The 13134-nt window shown below is 46.2% G+C and overlaps 1 protein-coding gene across 1 annotated transcript in view; it reads right to left on the bottom strand.

Annotated features, from left to right (window-relative positions):
- tshr (thyroid stimulating hormone receptor) overlaps window positions 1-5840 on the bottom strand; it is a 42907-nt gene extending 37067 nt beyond the window's left edge. Inside the window, exon 1 of the mRNA XM_078407010.1 lies at window positions 5665-5840. Within this exon, the coding sequence (XP_078263136.1) occupies window positions 5665-5840 (176 nt within the window). The remainder of the gene's footprint in view (window positions 1-5664) is intronic.
- Window positions 5841-13134: the final 7294 nt, after the last annotated feature.

Raw genomic sequence — 13134 nt, 5'->3', positions numbered from 1 at the left:
GGTCAGGCAAACGCCTCCGCTGTCACGCTGTGAAAACGGAGAGGATGAGACGGAGTTTCTTCCCACAGGCCATCAGGACTGTTAACTCTTATAACCCCAGGGACTAAATTTTGTCTTCTCTATTTTAACTTTATTTATATGCTGTAACCGTAATTCTTTTTTGTGCACAATCCGCAGGCATTGCCACTTTCATTTCACTGCACATCGTGTATGTGTATGTGACAAATAAATTTGACTTGACTTGACTTGACTTGGCCTCTGGTCCTCGACGCTCCCACTAGTGGAAACATCCTCTCCACATTCACTCTATCCAGGATTTCCTTGATTAACTGAAGACGTGCGTAGCTCTGATATGCTGCAACCAGGTTTTATATTTATATATTTAGCCCATTAATTCTCTGCTGCTCCTATCAATTCCTACACCCACTTATTTCCGCCCATTAACTCCCCACCCGCCTATGCACTAGAGGCTGTCTCGGGAAAGCAGCCAACGTTAACAAGGACCACTCACACCCTGGTCATTCCCTCTCCCCCACTCTTCTGCTTGGCAGAGGGTGACCACTAGATTCATGGAACAGCTTTTCCCCCTGCTGTTGCCAGACTCTTGAACGTAGTTCTCAAAAGGATGTATTCCCAATCTTCCGACCCATCTCGTCGTGGCCCCTTACACTTTTTTAATCTACACTTTCTCTGTAGCTGTGGCACAGTCTTCCCAGGGTTTATTTTGCCTTTTGCACTACCTAATATAAATCCTATCTTAAAAGATCCTCTGCAATAGCTTCCCCAGTGACATAAGGCTCACCGGCCTATAATTCCCTGGAGTTTCTCCACTTGCTTTCTTAAATAAAGGAACAACATTAGCTACTCTCCAGTCCGCCGAGGCATTGCCTGTATCATAGTCACAGAGTTATACAGCGTGAAAACAGGCCTTTTGCCATGTTCCTCACACCGACCAACATGTCCAATCTACACTACTCCCACCTGCCTGGATTTGACCCATATCCTTCTAAACCTATCCTATGCATGAACCTGTACAAATGTCTTTTAAATATTGTGACAGTACCTGCCTCAACTATCTCCTCTGGCAACTCATTCCTTACACCCACCACCCTTTGTGCAAAAATGTTGCCCCTCAGGATCCTATTAAATCAGCTCAAACCAATGTCCTCTCATTCTTGATTCCTCTGCTCTGGTAAAAGATTCTGCGCCTTTACCCTATCTAATGACCTCATACTTTTCTAAGATCACTCCTCATCCTCCTACGCTCAAAGGAATAAAGTCCTAACCCTGCTCAACCTCTCCCAATAGCTCAAGCCCTTGAGTCCAAGCCACAGCCTCGTAAGTCTTTTCAGTATCCTTTCCAGCTTAACACCATCTTTCCTATAACAGAGTGACCAAAATACGCCAATACACTTCCATGTGTGCATGCACGTACATACAAAACTTCACATGTTTTAGAACATGCAAAAACAAAACCACTGATGTGTTTACAAATATACATATTCATACACAGAATCAAAAACACACAGATAGACACAGACATATGGATATATATGATTGGATATGTAGGAGAATATACATACACAGATACAGACACCTACACACGGTGGCGCAGCGGTAGAGTTGCTGCCTCACAGCGAATGCAGCGCCGGAGACTCAGGTTCGATCCTGACTACTGGCGCCGTCTGTACGGAGTTTGTACGTTCTCCCCGTGACCTGCGTGGGTTTTCTCCGAGATCTTCGGTTTCCTCCCACACTCCAAAGACGTACAGGTTTGTAGGTTAATTGACTGGGTAAATGTAAAAATTGTCCCTAGTGTGTAGGATAGTGTTAATGTGCGGGGATCGCTGGGCGGCGCGGACTCGGTGGGCCGAAGGGCCTGTTTCCGCGCTGGATCTCTAAATCTTAAAAAATAAATAAATCTACATACATCAATGTTTAGTTTAGTTTAGAGATATAGAGCGGGAACAGGACTTTCGGCCCACCGAGTCGTCGCCGACCAATGATCCCCGCACACTAACGTTATCTTACACAGACTAGGGACAATTTTACATTTACACGAAGCCAATTAACCTGCAAACCTGTACGTCTTTGGGGTGTGGGAGGAAATCGAAGATCTTGGAGAAAACCTATGCAGTCACGGGGAGAACGTACAAACTCTGTACAGACAGCCCCGGTAGTCGAGATCGAACCCGGGTCTCTGGTGCTGTCAGGCAGCAACTCTACCTCTGCGCCACCGTGCACCCATCCCCCACCCCCCCCCCCCAATCTTTGCACATCCCCAAACCTTCCCACTCGTCACTTTAATTTCATGTTTCATGTATTTTATGGTTTTTATAACTGTTGGCAGATCAATTTCACTCCTGGGATAAATAAAGTTCTATCATATTGTATCGTATCGTACATACCAATGTACTTTGGTAACATAGAAACATAGAAAATAGGTGCAGGAGTAGGCCATTCGGCCCTTCGAGCCAGCATCGCCATTCAATAAGATCATGGCTGATCATCCAAAATCAGTACCCTGTTACGGCTTTATCCCCCTTTTCCCTTGATTCCCTTAGTCCTAAGAGCTAAATCTATCTCTTGAAAACTTCTATGCCTTGCCTATTTATCCGTCTGTTTAAATGTCTCTTAAACATGGTGACTGTATCCGATTCCACATCCTTCTCTGTCGCATGATTCAGATATCACCCTGTGTAAAAAATACCCCTCACCTTCCCTTTAAAACTCTTTGTGCTTTTCCTCAACCCTGTCCCCTCATGTTTTTCAAAAATTGACCATGAGAAAATAATATTATTTATCGTAACCTCATATATTTCCAACAGGTCATTCCACAGTTTTCTTCACTGCAAGGAAAACAAGAAAACCCTCTCCAATTTCTCCCCGTGGCTAGAGTCCTCCAGTCCAAGCAATATTCTGCTGAAGGTAAATATAAAATGCTGGAGTAAATCAGTGGGACAGCATCTCTGGAGAGAAGGAATGGGTGACGCTTCGGTGGGTAGGATCTCCTATATATGCAGCAATGATTCATCCAGACCACCCCAACAGCACCTCCAAACCTGGGGTGACCTCTATCACTAGGTGAGATGAGGGAGAGCAGGGCACGGGAACACCACCACATGCAGATTCCCCTCCAGTTTGCACCCCATCCTGACTTGGAAAGATATTGCTGCTCCTTCCTCTTGCTTGGTCTCCCCCAGATGGCCTTCTACACTCTTTAGACCTTTTCATTTCTAGCTGCCGGCGTGACATCAACCGCCTTCACCTTTCGTGAAAGGAAGGGCCTCGACCCAAAGCAACATCTATTCCTTTTCTCCGGAGTTGCTGCCTGACCCGCTGAGTTGCTCTAGCATTTTGTGTCTATCTTTGCTGCTCCTTTGTTAGACAATAGACAATAGGTGCAGGAGGAGGCCATTCGGCCCTTGGAGCCTGCACCGCCATTCACTGTGATCATGGCTGATCATTTTCAATCAGTACCCCGTTCCTGCCTCCTCCCCATACCCCCTGACTCTGCTTTTCCTTACGAGCTCTATCCAGCTCTCACTTGAATGCATTCAGAGAATTGGCCTCCACTGCCTTCTGAGGCAGAGAATTCCACAGATTCACAACTCTCTGACTGAAAAGGTTTTTCCTCATCTCAGTTCTAAATGGCCTACCCCTTATTCTTAAACTGTGGCCCCTTGTTCTGGACTCCCCCAACATTGGGAACATGTTTCCTGCCTCTAACGTGTCCAACCCCTTAATAATCTTATACGTTGTTGTAGCCAGGTCCACGAATTTCTGAAATTCCCTATCCAACACCAATTTGTAGGAGCACCATTCGGATTGTAGCACGTGCCATCCAATTCCCCCCTCCCCGTCCCCATCCCTTCCCAAGGGCAATGATGGACGGGCAGTAAATCTTTATCCAGAGAGGACAAATCAAAAGCAGACATGCACATTCACAGCACCACGCAGACAGTGACCCACCACAGTCACCGTGATGAATTCTTATCAATAAACCCCGGTTTTGCCTGCCATCTACCTAATTGGAGACCCTCGGACTTTCATTAATCGGACTTTACTGGATTTTATCTTGCACTAAACATTATTCCCTTTACAGACGCAAAATACTGGAGTAACTCAGCGGGTCAGGCAGCATCTCTGGAGAAAAGGAATAGGTAACGTTTCGGGTCGAGACCCTTCTTCAGACCCGAAATGTCACCTATTCCTCTGCACCAGAGATGCTGCCTGACCTGCTGAGTTACTCCAGCATATTGTGTCCATCTTCGGTGTAAACCAGCATCTGCAGTTCCTTCCTACACATTTATCCTCTATCTGTACACTGTGGATGGCTTGATTGTAATCATTTGGTTTAGTTTAGTTTAGAGACACAGCGCGAAAACAGGCCATTTGGCCCACCGAGTCCGCGCTGACCAGCGATCCCCACGCATTAACACTATCCTACACACACTGCGGACAATGTACACTTGTACCGAGCCAATTAACCTACAAACCTGTCGGTCTTTGGAGTGTGGGAGGAAACCGAAGATCTCGGAGAAAACCCACGCGGTCACGGGGAGAACGTACAAACTCCGTAGTCGGGATCGTCCGGGTCTCCGGCTCCTGCAAGCACTGCAAGGCAGCAACTCTACCGCTGTGCCGTCCATGACTAGATAGCACGCAACAAAAAAAGCTTTTCACTGTACCTCGTTACACATGACAATAAGCCGAACTAACTAATCAGGAGCCCAGGGTATAGATATAATATAAGAAAATAACTGCAGATGCTGGTACAAATCGATTTATTCACAAAATGCTGGAGTAACTCAGCAGGTCAGGCAGCATCTCGGGAGAGAAGGAATGGGTGACATTTCGGGTCGAGACCCTTCTTCAGGCCAGGGTATAGAACCGGCCCATTAGAAGGGAGCTGTGCTCGCTGGCGTTAAAATTGGTAATTGCAAAACGCTCAAGTGTCCCATCAGACCCCTGAAAGATCCTACCCATTAATGTGCCTGGCTATTCTTGACCAGAAATACCCACAAAGTGCTGGAGTACTTCGGCGGGTCAGGCAGCATCTCTGGAGAAAAAAGGATGGATGGCCTTTCGGGTCGGGACCCTCGATCAGAGGTCTTGTGGGGAGGGGATCTGATCATATTATTGCAAAATTTTAGCAATACAAAACCCGTTGCACACAGCACAGGCTGAGAGGTGGGGTTGCACTTTGCTTATATTTAATCCAACTCACCGGTCACAAACACAATTGCAGTTAAACAACTGCAGCTCTGACTTGTTAATGGAGCTTTCTTTTGAATATTAAAGTTGGTACATTATTATAGGGCATCTTCCTCTTGTGTTACAACCACTCCAAAGATAGACACAAAAAAATGCTGGAGCGACTCAGCGGGACAGGCAGCATCTCTGGAGAGAAAGGAATGGGTGAAGTTTCGGATCGAGACCCTTCTTCAGTCTGAGAGTCAGGGGAGAAGAATGAGGGAAGGGAAGGTGTCAAAACGAGTCATCAAAAGGAGAAGAAGCTCAAGGAAAACGTAGAATAGAAAATGTAGAAATGTAGAACCACTCCATGCTGGTTTTAATGCAAAGTGAATCTTGTTGCACCCACCTACCCCACCCCAAGCCCCCCCGGTGGGGAGAGAGCACTGAGGGGGTTGAGCTACTCACATGTTCTCCGTGCTCGGGGGAAAGGTTGGGATGCGATCGATGGCTTTGCATGTGATCTTGAGTAAGTTCCACTCTGAGCACTCGCAGGAGCTGGGGCACCGAGCAGCTCCAGCCCGGCTCAGTCCCAGGGAGAGCCTTGTCAGAGTCAACGCTTGCAAGGTGAGCAGCAGAAGCATCCTGCGACTTGATCATTCAAGAGACCTTGCAATAGTTTTTTTTTTCCTTCGGGGATGTGCTTTGCGAGCTGCAGCCGCCAGGAGCCCTGGCGTGAGGTTTGCAAAAGCCCTTCATTGCCAACTCAGGGCGTCCCGGGTGTTTGCAGGCTGATTGACAAATAGCCTCCACCTCTGCAGTTGTAGGGAGGAACTGCAGATGCTGGTTTACACCGAAGGTAGACACAAAATGCTGGAGTAACTCAGCGGGACAGGCAGCATCTCTGGAGAGAAGGAATGGGTGACGTTTCGGGTCGAGAGACCCCTTCTTCAGACTCCACCTTGCCCATTCACATTGTTGCAACCAGGATCCATACATCCCTCTCACGCTGAACACACGCCAATTTTAAAAAGTGCAATAAAACAAATATTCATGTCTTTCCATCCACCATCCGGTGGAACTGCAGAGTAGTTAGTAGCTGCAATTTTAAGGTTAGTGAGTTGCAGTCCTGAACTACTATCTACCACATCAGAGACCCTTTGATCGCACTATCTTTGATCAGACTTTACAGGCTTTATCTTTGCACTAAACGTCATTCCCTTATCACACAGCTGTACACTGTGAGTGGCTCGATTGTAATCATGTATTTTGGCTGGTTAGGACGCAACAAAAGCTTTTCACTGTACCTCGGTACACGTGACAATAAGTTAACCTAAAAACTAAACCATTTCCATGTTGGCCATCAGTTACCATCATAGAGTCACACAGCTGGAAACAAGCCTTTCGGCCCAACTTGCCAACGCCGACCAACATGCACCATCTACTTAGTCTGAAGAAGGGTCCCGTCCCGAAACGTCGCCCATTCCTTCTCTTCAGAGATGCTGCCTGTCCCGCTGAGTTACTCCAACATTCTGTGTCTCGTGGTTGTACCCCATTCTCCTGCCCTCTACCCATGACCTCTGACACCCATACTAATCAAGAACCTACAGTATCTATCTCTGCCCTAAAAAATACCTATTGAATTGGCCTCCACAGCCCTCTGTAGCAATGAATTCCACAGATTCATGTGATCTATATCCCTCCATTTCTTGCACATGCATGTGCCTATCTAAAAAAAAATCTTAAATGTTTAACAGACTTTAAGATAGGCACAACAAATCCGCTTCCATCACCACCCATGGCTGTGCATTCCGGACACCCATCACTCTCTGCAAAAGAAGATAGACATAAAATGCTGGAGTAACTCAGTGGGTCAGGCAGCATCTCTGGAGAAAAGGAATAGGTGACGTTTCGGGTCTGTGGAGGGTTCCCGACCCCAAACGTCACTTGTTCCTTTTCTCCGGAGATGCTCCCTGCCCCGCTGAGTTACTCCAACATTTGGTGTCTATCTTTGGTGTAAACCAGCGTTTGCAGTTCCTACCTACACTCTCTGCATGAAATAAACTTGTCCAACACATCTCCTTTAAATTTACCCCCCTCCTCTTACCTTAAAGCTCTGCCCTCTAGGCTATCATATTTTCACCCTGAGTGGAAAAGGTTCGGACTGTCTCCCCTTTCAATGCCTTTCATTATTTTACAAACTTCTGTCAGTTCTCCCCTCAACCTCTGAAGCTCCAGAGAAAACAATCTATTGATAAAAATAACAAGAGCTCTGGAAAGTTCCCTGAGAACAAAGAAACAGATTCTGGAAAGAGTAATGCAGATGGAAGTTTAATACACCAGGCATGCCTTCTCTCTGTAGCTGCGGCTCTTTAAACCTTAAAAATACTTTGATGTATTAATCCCACACAACACCTCCGACAAATAACTTATTTTTCCCAGTTGTGCGCCAAGTATTGAAAGATTGTCTGCTAGACGTTTCGTTATGGTATATAGTACGGGAATAGTGTTACTGAGTCCCTCCAGACTTATGAATATTACTTCCTGGATCTCTCTCAGAGATTTGCTTTGTTGGCTATTGTGTTGTTATGTGAGTAGTTGCTAGGATACATACACACACGCACAATAAAATCTACTGATGGGTTCTGAAAGCATTATTCACCAATATAACTTTGAAATAACTACCGAAATGTAAAAATTTCATGGCAAATCTGCTCAAAACATTTGACGGATGACATAGGACGGATATTATTCACACATGCGGGGGTCTAATAATAAATAATACTAATTTCTCGCATTTTACTTCTTTAAAGGAAGTACTGTTTGAGATGCTAGTGTTATGTTCACCTGAACATTCTTTGGAGACCGCATGCACATAAATGCGGCCGTTACAGTTGCAAGCAATGTGAGCACAATAGATATTTGTTCACTAATGTTGACAGCACTAATCTCTAGACGGTGGCCAGAAATGAATCCCTGTAAGGTAATGGTGCAATAATGAAGCTGTTTTTAAAATTATTTATAGCTGCTGTGGACCCGTTGGGACCAAACCTCTTCTGCATTGGTGTAGCACCCTCCCCTCCCCCACTCCCCCTCCTCCCTCCCGCCCACTCACCCACTCCATTCCCCCTCAACCCCCCTTATCAACACGTAAGTACAGGTGCTCCTGTAACATACGATGGGGTTATGTTCCGAGAAACCCATCGGAAACCGAAAATGTCGTAGGTCGAAATGCAGGTAATACACCTGATCACGTGGCCGGAGGAGAGCTGCGGCTCGCAACGGGTCACTGCCGTTTGCACCATCGCAACGTCGAAATGTCGTGTCGCATCATCGTAAGTCAGGGAGCATCTGTATTAGATCAACAGCCCCCAACTGCGCAGGCACGGACCCGTTGGGTTCCCGTTGTGACGTCGAACACGGAGGTATTACTGCGCAGGGCAGGGCAAGTGGAAAAGGGATTTATTAAAGTTTAAAAAGTGATTCCCACACTCCAAAGACTTTTTAGGTTTTTAGGTTAATTGGCTTGGAATAATTGTAAATTGTTCCTCGTGTGTGTAGGATACTGGTAGTGTGCGGGGATCGCTAGTCTGCGTGGACTGGGTGGGCCGAAGGGCCTGTTTCCACGCTGTATCTCTGAACTAAACTAAACTAAACCATCAAAAGCATCTTCATGAGATGTTGCCTCAAGAAGGCAGCATCTATCATCAAGGATCCCCAGAGGGCCATGCCCTCTTCTCAATGCTATCATCAGGCAAGAGCTGCAGAAGCCTGAAGTCCCACACCACCACCATGTTCAGGAACAGCTACTTTCCTACAACCATCTTGGACGAACTCTCACAACCCTAATCCTACCTCGTCAACGGAACACTATGGACCACCTCTTGCACTTCCAAATGGATTAATTTCCAATGGAGTATGTTTGCACTGATGTCTGCTAATGCAGGGAAGAAGCTGTTCTTGAATCTGGTGGTACATGCTTTCAAGCTTTTGTATCTAATGCCCGACAAGAGAGGGAATGACCAGGGTGAGAGTTGCTCTTACTGTTTGTTGTTGCTGGCTTGACCAAGGTAGGTTGAACTGTAGATGGAATTATGATGGAGGTGGGGGGGGGTTGGGCTGGTTTGAGTAATGGACTGGACGAAATCTGCATCTACAAATTTCTGTGATTTTTTGCGGTCTTGGGCAGAGCATTTGTCATGCCAAGCTGCGATACATTCTGAAAGGTTGAAACCTTGAATACCTTGAAACTTAGGATCTGATAGCGCTCCTGGCTTTATTCATGAGCATTGGTGCAAACCACTGGAGAGAAGGGCATACTTGATAGTGGATGGAAGCAGATGGAATCCTTGCCCACAATTTTAATGAATTTATGGTGCCCATGCCTCCCATATCATTTTCTGAACCCTCAAAATTGAAAATGGTAGGTTTCTGGATAATGACAGAAACAATGGACAAGGCGATAAGGCAGGAGGTATTGAGAAAAAAGATCAATCATGATCTTATTGACTGGTTATGGGATCCAAATGGCCTACTCCCATTCCTATTTCTAATATTTTTTAATATCCCCCAAAGATATTGGCAATGCTGTAATCAATGAGTAGGATGATGTGGTATAGGCTGACAGTGGGGGATGTAGTTCATGCTGGTAAATGCAAAGTACAAAGCACAAAGTGCTGGGGGAGTCTGAAGAAGGGTCCAGACCCGAAACTTCATCTCTCCATTCCCTTCAGAGATGCTTAATTCCTCCAACACTTTTGGTTTTACTCAAGATTTCAACATCTGCAGTTGCTTGTGTCTCTAACTCCTTCTGCAGTTGTGCAGAGCCCTAGTGAGACCGCACCTGGAGTACTGTGTGCAGTTTTGGTCTCCAAATTTGAGGAAGGATATTCTTGCTATTGAGGGCGTGCAGCGTAGGTTTACTAGATTCATTACCGGAATGGCGGGACTGTCGTATGTTGAAAGACTGGAGTGACTAGGCTTGTATACACTGGAATTTAGAAGGATGAGAGGGGATCTTATCGAAACATATATGATTATTAAGGGGTTGGACACGTTAGAGGCAGGAAACATGTTCCCAATGTTGGGGGAGTCCAGAACCAGGGGCCACAGTTTAAGAATAAGGGGTAGGCCATTTAGAACGGAGATGAGGAAAAATAAATTCAGTCAGAGAGTTGTAAATCTGTGGAATTCTCTGCCTCTGAAGGCAGTGGAGGTCAATTCTCGGAATGCATTCAAGAGAGAGCTTGATAGAGCTCTTAAGGATAGCAGAGTCAGGGGGTATGGGGAGAAGGCAGGAACGGGGTACTGATTGAGAATGATCAGCCATGATCACATTGAATGGTGGTGCTGGCTCGAAGGGCCGAATGGCCTCCTCCTGCACCTATTGTCTATTGTCTATAAACATGACATGTGGCAGGTTGGGTAAAGCAACTTGATGTTGCTGTATAATCCAAAATTTGAGGGGGCGGGTGAAGAGTTGTTGTGGGATAAACATTGAGCCATAAGAACATAATAGAAGGAGTAGGCAAACTAGCCTCTTGCACCTGCTCCACCATTCTTTGCCTAATGATCACTATTTGACTAATTGCCTACTCACATTGTCACCTTCATGTATTCATTCAATTTCCGTTAATTCCCTTCAAATCCACAAATCCATCAGTGATTATCCAGAAAGGATAGCGGAGTCAGGGGGTACGGGGAGAAGGCAGGAAAGGGGTACTGATTGAGAATGATCAGCCATGATCACATTGAATGGTGGTGCTGGCTCAAAGGGCCGAATGGCCTCCTCCTGCACCTATTGTCTATTGTCTATTGTAAAGGGTTGGTCACTTAAATTTGTAACTAATCACCTTCCAGTCAAGAGAGTTAAGAGTCTTTAATTGTCATATGTTCCGACAAAGGGACAATGAAAATCTTACTTGCAGCAGCATAACAGACCGTTCCCTCCGTAACTCCCTGGTCCACTTGTCCCTTCCTACCCAAACCCCACCCCATCCCCAGGCACTTTCCCCTGCAACCACAGAAGATGCAACACCTGTCCCTTTACCTCCCCCCACGACACCATCCAAGGACCAAACAGTCTTTCCAGGTGAGGCAGAGGTTCACCTGCACCTCCTCCAACCTCATCTATTGTATCCGCTGTTCTAGATGTCAACTTCTCTACATAGGCGAGACGAAACGCAGGCTCGGCGATTGTTTCGCTCAACACCTTCGCTCAGTCTGCCTTAACCAACCTGATCTCCCGGTGGCTGAGCACTTCAACTCCCCCTCCCACTCCCAGTCTGACCTTTCTGTCATGGGCCTCCTCCAGTGTCATAGTGAGGCCCATCGCAAATTGGAGGAACAGCACCTCATATTTCGCTTGGGCAGCTTACAGCCCAGCGGTATGAACGTTGACTTCTCTAACTTTAGATAGCTCCTCTGTCCCTCTCTACCCCTCCTCCTTCCCAGTTCTCCCACTGTCTTCCTGTCTCCACCTCTATCCTTTCTTTATCCCAACCCCCCCTGACATCAGTCTGAAGAGGGGTCCCGACCTGAAACGTCACCCATTCCTTCTCTCCAGAGATGCTGCCTGACCCGCTGAGTTACTCCAGCATTTTGTGATAACAGGCCTGTAACTCATTACACATGGATAATACACAGAGGGACCTGGCGTGGGGGGGGGGTGGGGGGGGGGGGGGGCTGAGAGAACAAAGAGGGACACGACATGGAAAGGCGGCCGAGAACAAAGACGGACCATTGGGACCACATTCACCACGTGTAACTTTGTCGGCGCCCTTTACATGGCGACTCTTTGCATACTCTGTGTATGGAATGCAAAACAAAGAATTGTACTGTGACAAAGTCCTCAGGGCAATCAGACTTAGATTGTAATTCATTGTTTATCATTTGGAATAATAGTTTGGTTTAGTTTATTGACATGTGTACTGAGGTACAGTGAAAAGCTTTTGTTGCGTGCTAACCAGTCAGCAGAAAGACAGTACATGATTACAATCGAGTCATCCACTGTGTACAGATACATGATAAAGGGAACAATGTTTTGTGGAAGATAAAGTCCAGTAAAGTCTGATCAAAGAGGGTCTCCAAATGAGGTGAATAGTAGTTCATGGCCGCTCTCTAGTTGTCGATAGGATGGTTCAGTTGTCTGATAACAGTTGGGAAGAAATTGGGAATAATCTAAATTAGTTTAAGGATTCAAAGAAAACATATGTAGAATTTAAAGAAGGGTTTGGTACCTGTAACATATAGAGTCATAGAGTGATACAGTGTGGAAACAGGCCCTTCAGCCCAACGTGCCCACACCGGCCAACATGTCCCAGCTAAACTAGTCCCACCTGCCCGCATTTGGTTCATATCCCTCCAAACCTGTCCCATCCATGTACCCGTCTAACTGATGTAGATGTTCGAGAAGGGTTTGGTACCTGTAACTTATGTCGATGTTAGAGAAGGGTTTGGTACCTGTAATGTGTGGGAAGGAACTGCAGACGCTGGTTTAAACCAAAGATAGACACAAAACAGTTGTTGTAACTCAGTGGGTCAAAAAGGATGATACAAACGTGAGTGGTTTTGCAGATGGTAAAGATGTTTGTGAAAAATTGCAGCAGGATCTGGATCGATTGGCTAGGTGGGAAGAGGAATGGTTGATGGAATTTAATACAGAGAAGTGTGGGGTGTTGCATTTTGGGACGTCGAACAAGGGCAGGACCTACACAGTAAATGGTAGGCCTCTGGATAGTGTTGTAGAGCAGAGGGATCTAGGAGTACATGTGCATAGTTCCTTGAAGGTCGAGTCGCAGGTTGATAAGGTGGTCAAAAAGGCTTTTGGCACTTTGGCCTTCATCAGTCAGAGTATTGAGTATAGAAGTTGGGAGGTCATGTTGCAGTTGTATGAGACGTTGATGAGGCCGCATTTAGAATATTGTGTTCAGTTCTGGG

Source organism: Rhinoraja longicauda, chromosome 10 (genome assembly GCF_053455715.1).
Source record: "Rhinoraja longicauda isolate Sanriku21f chromosome 10, sRhiLon1.1, whole genome shotgun sequence".
Taxonomy (NCBI): Eukaryota; Metazoa; Chordata; class Chondrichthyes; order Rajiformes; family Arhynchobatidae; genus Rhinoraja; species Rhinoraja longicauda.
The sequence above is the reverse complement of the archived record's forward strand: the minus strand, read 5'-3'. Positions and strand labels throughout refer to the sequence as shown.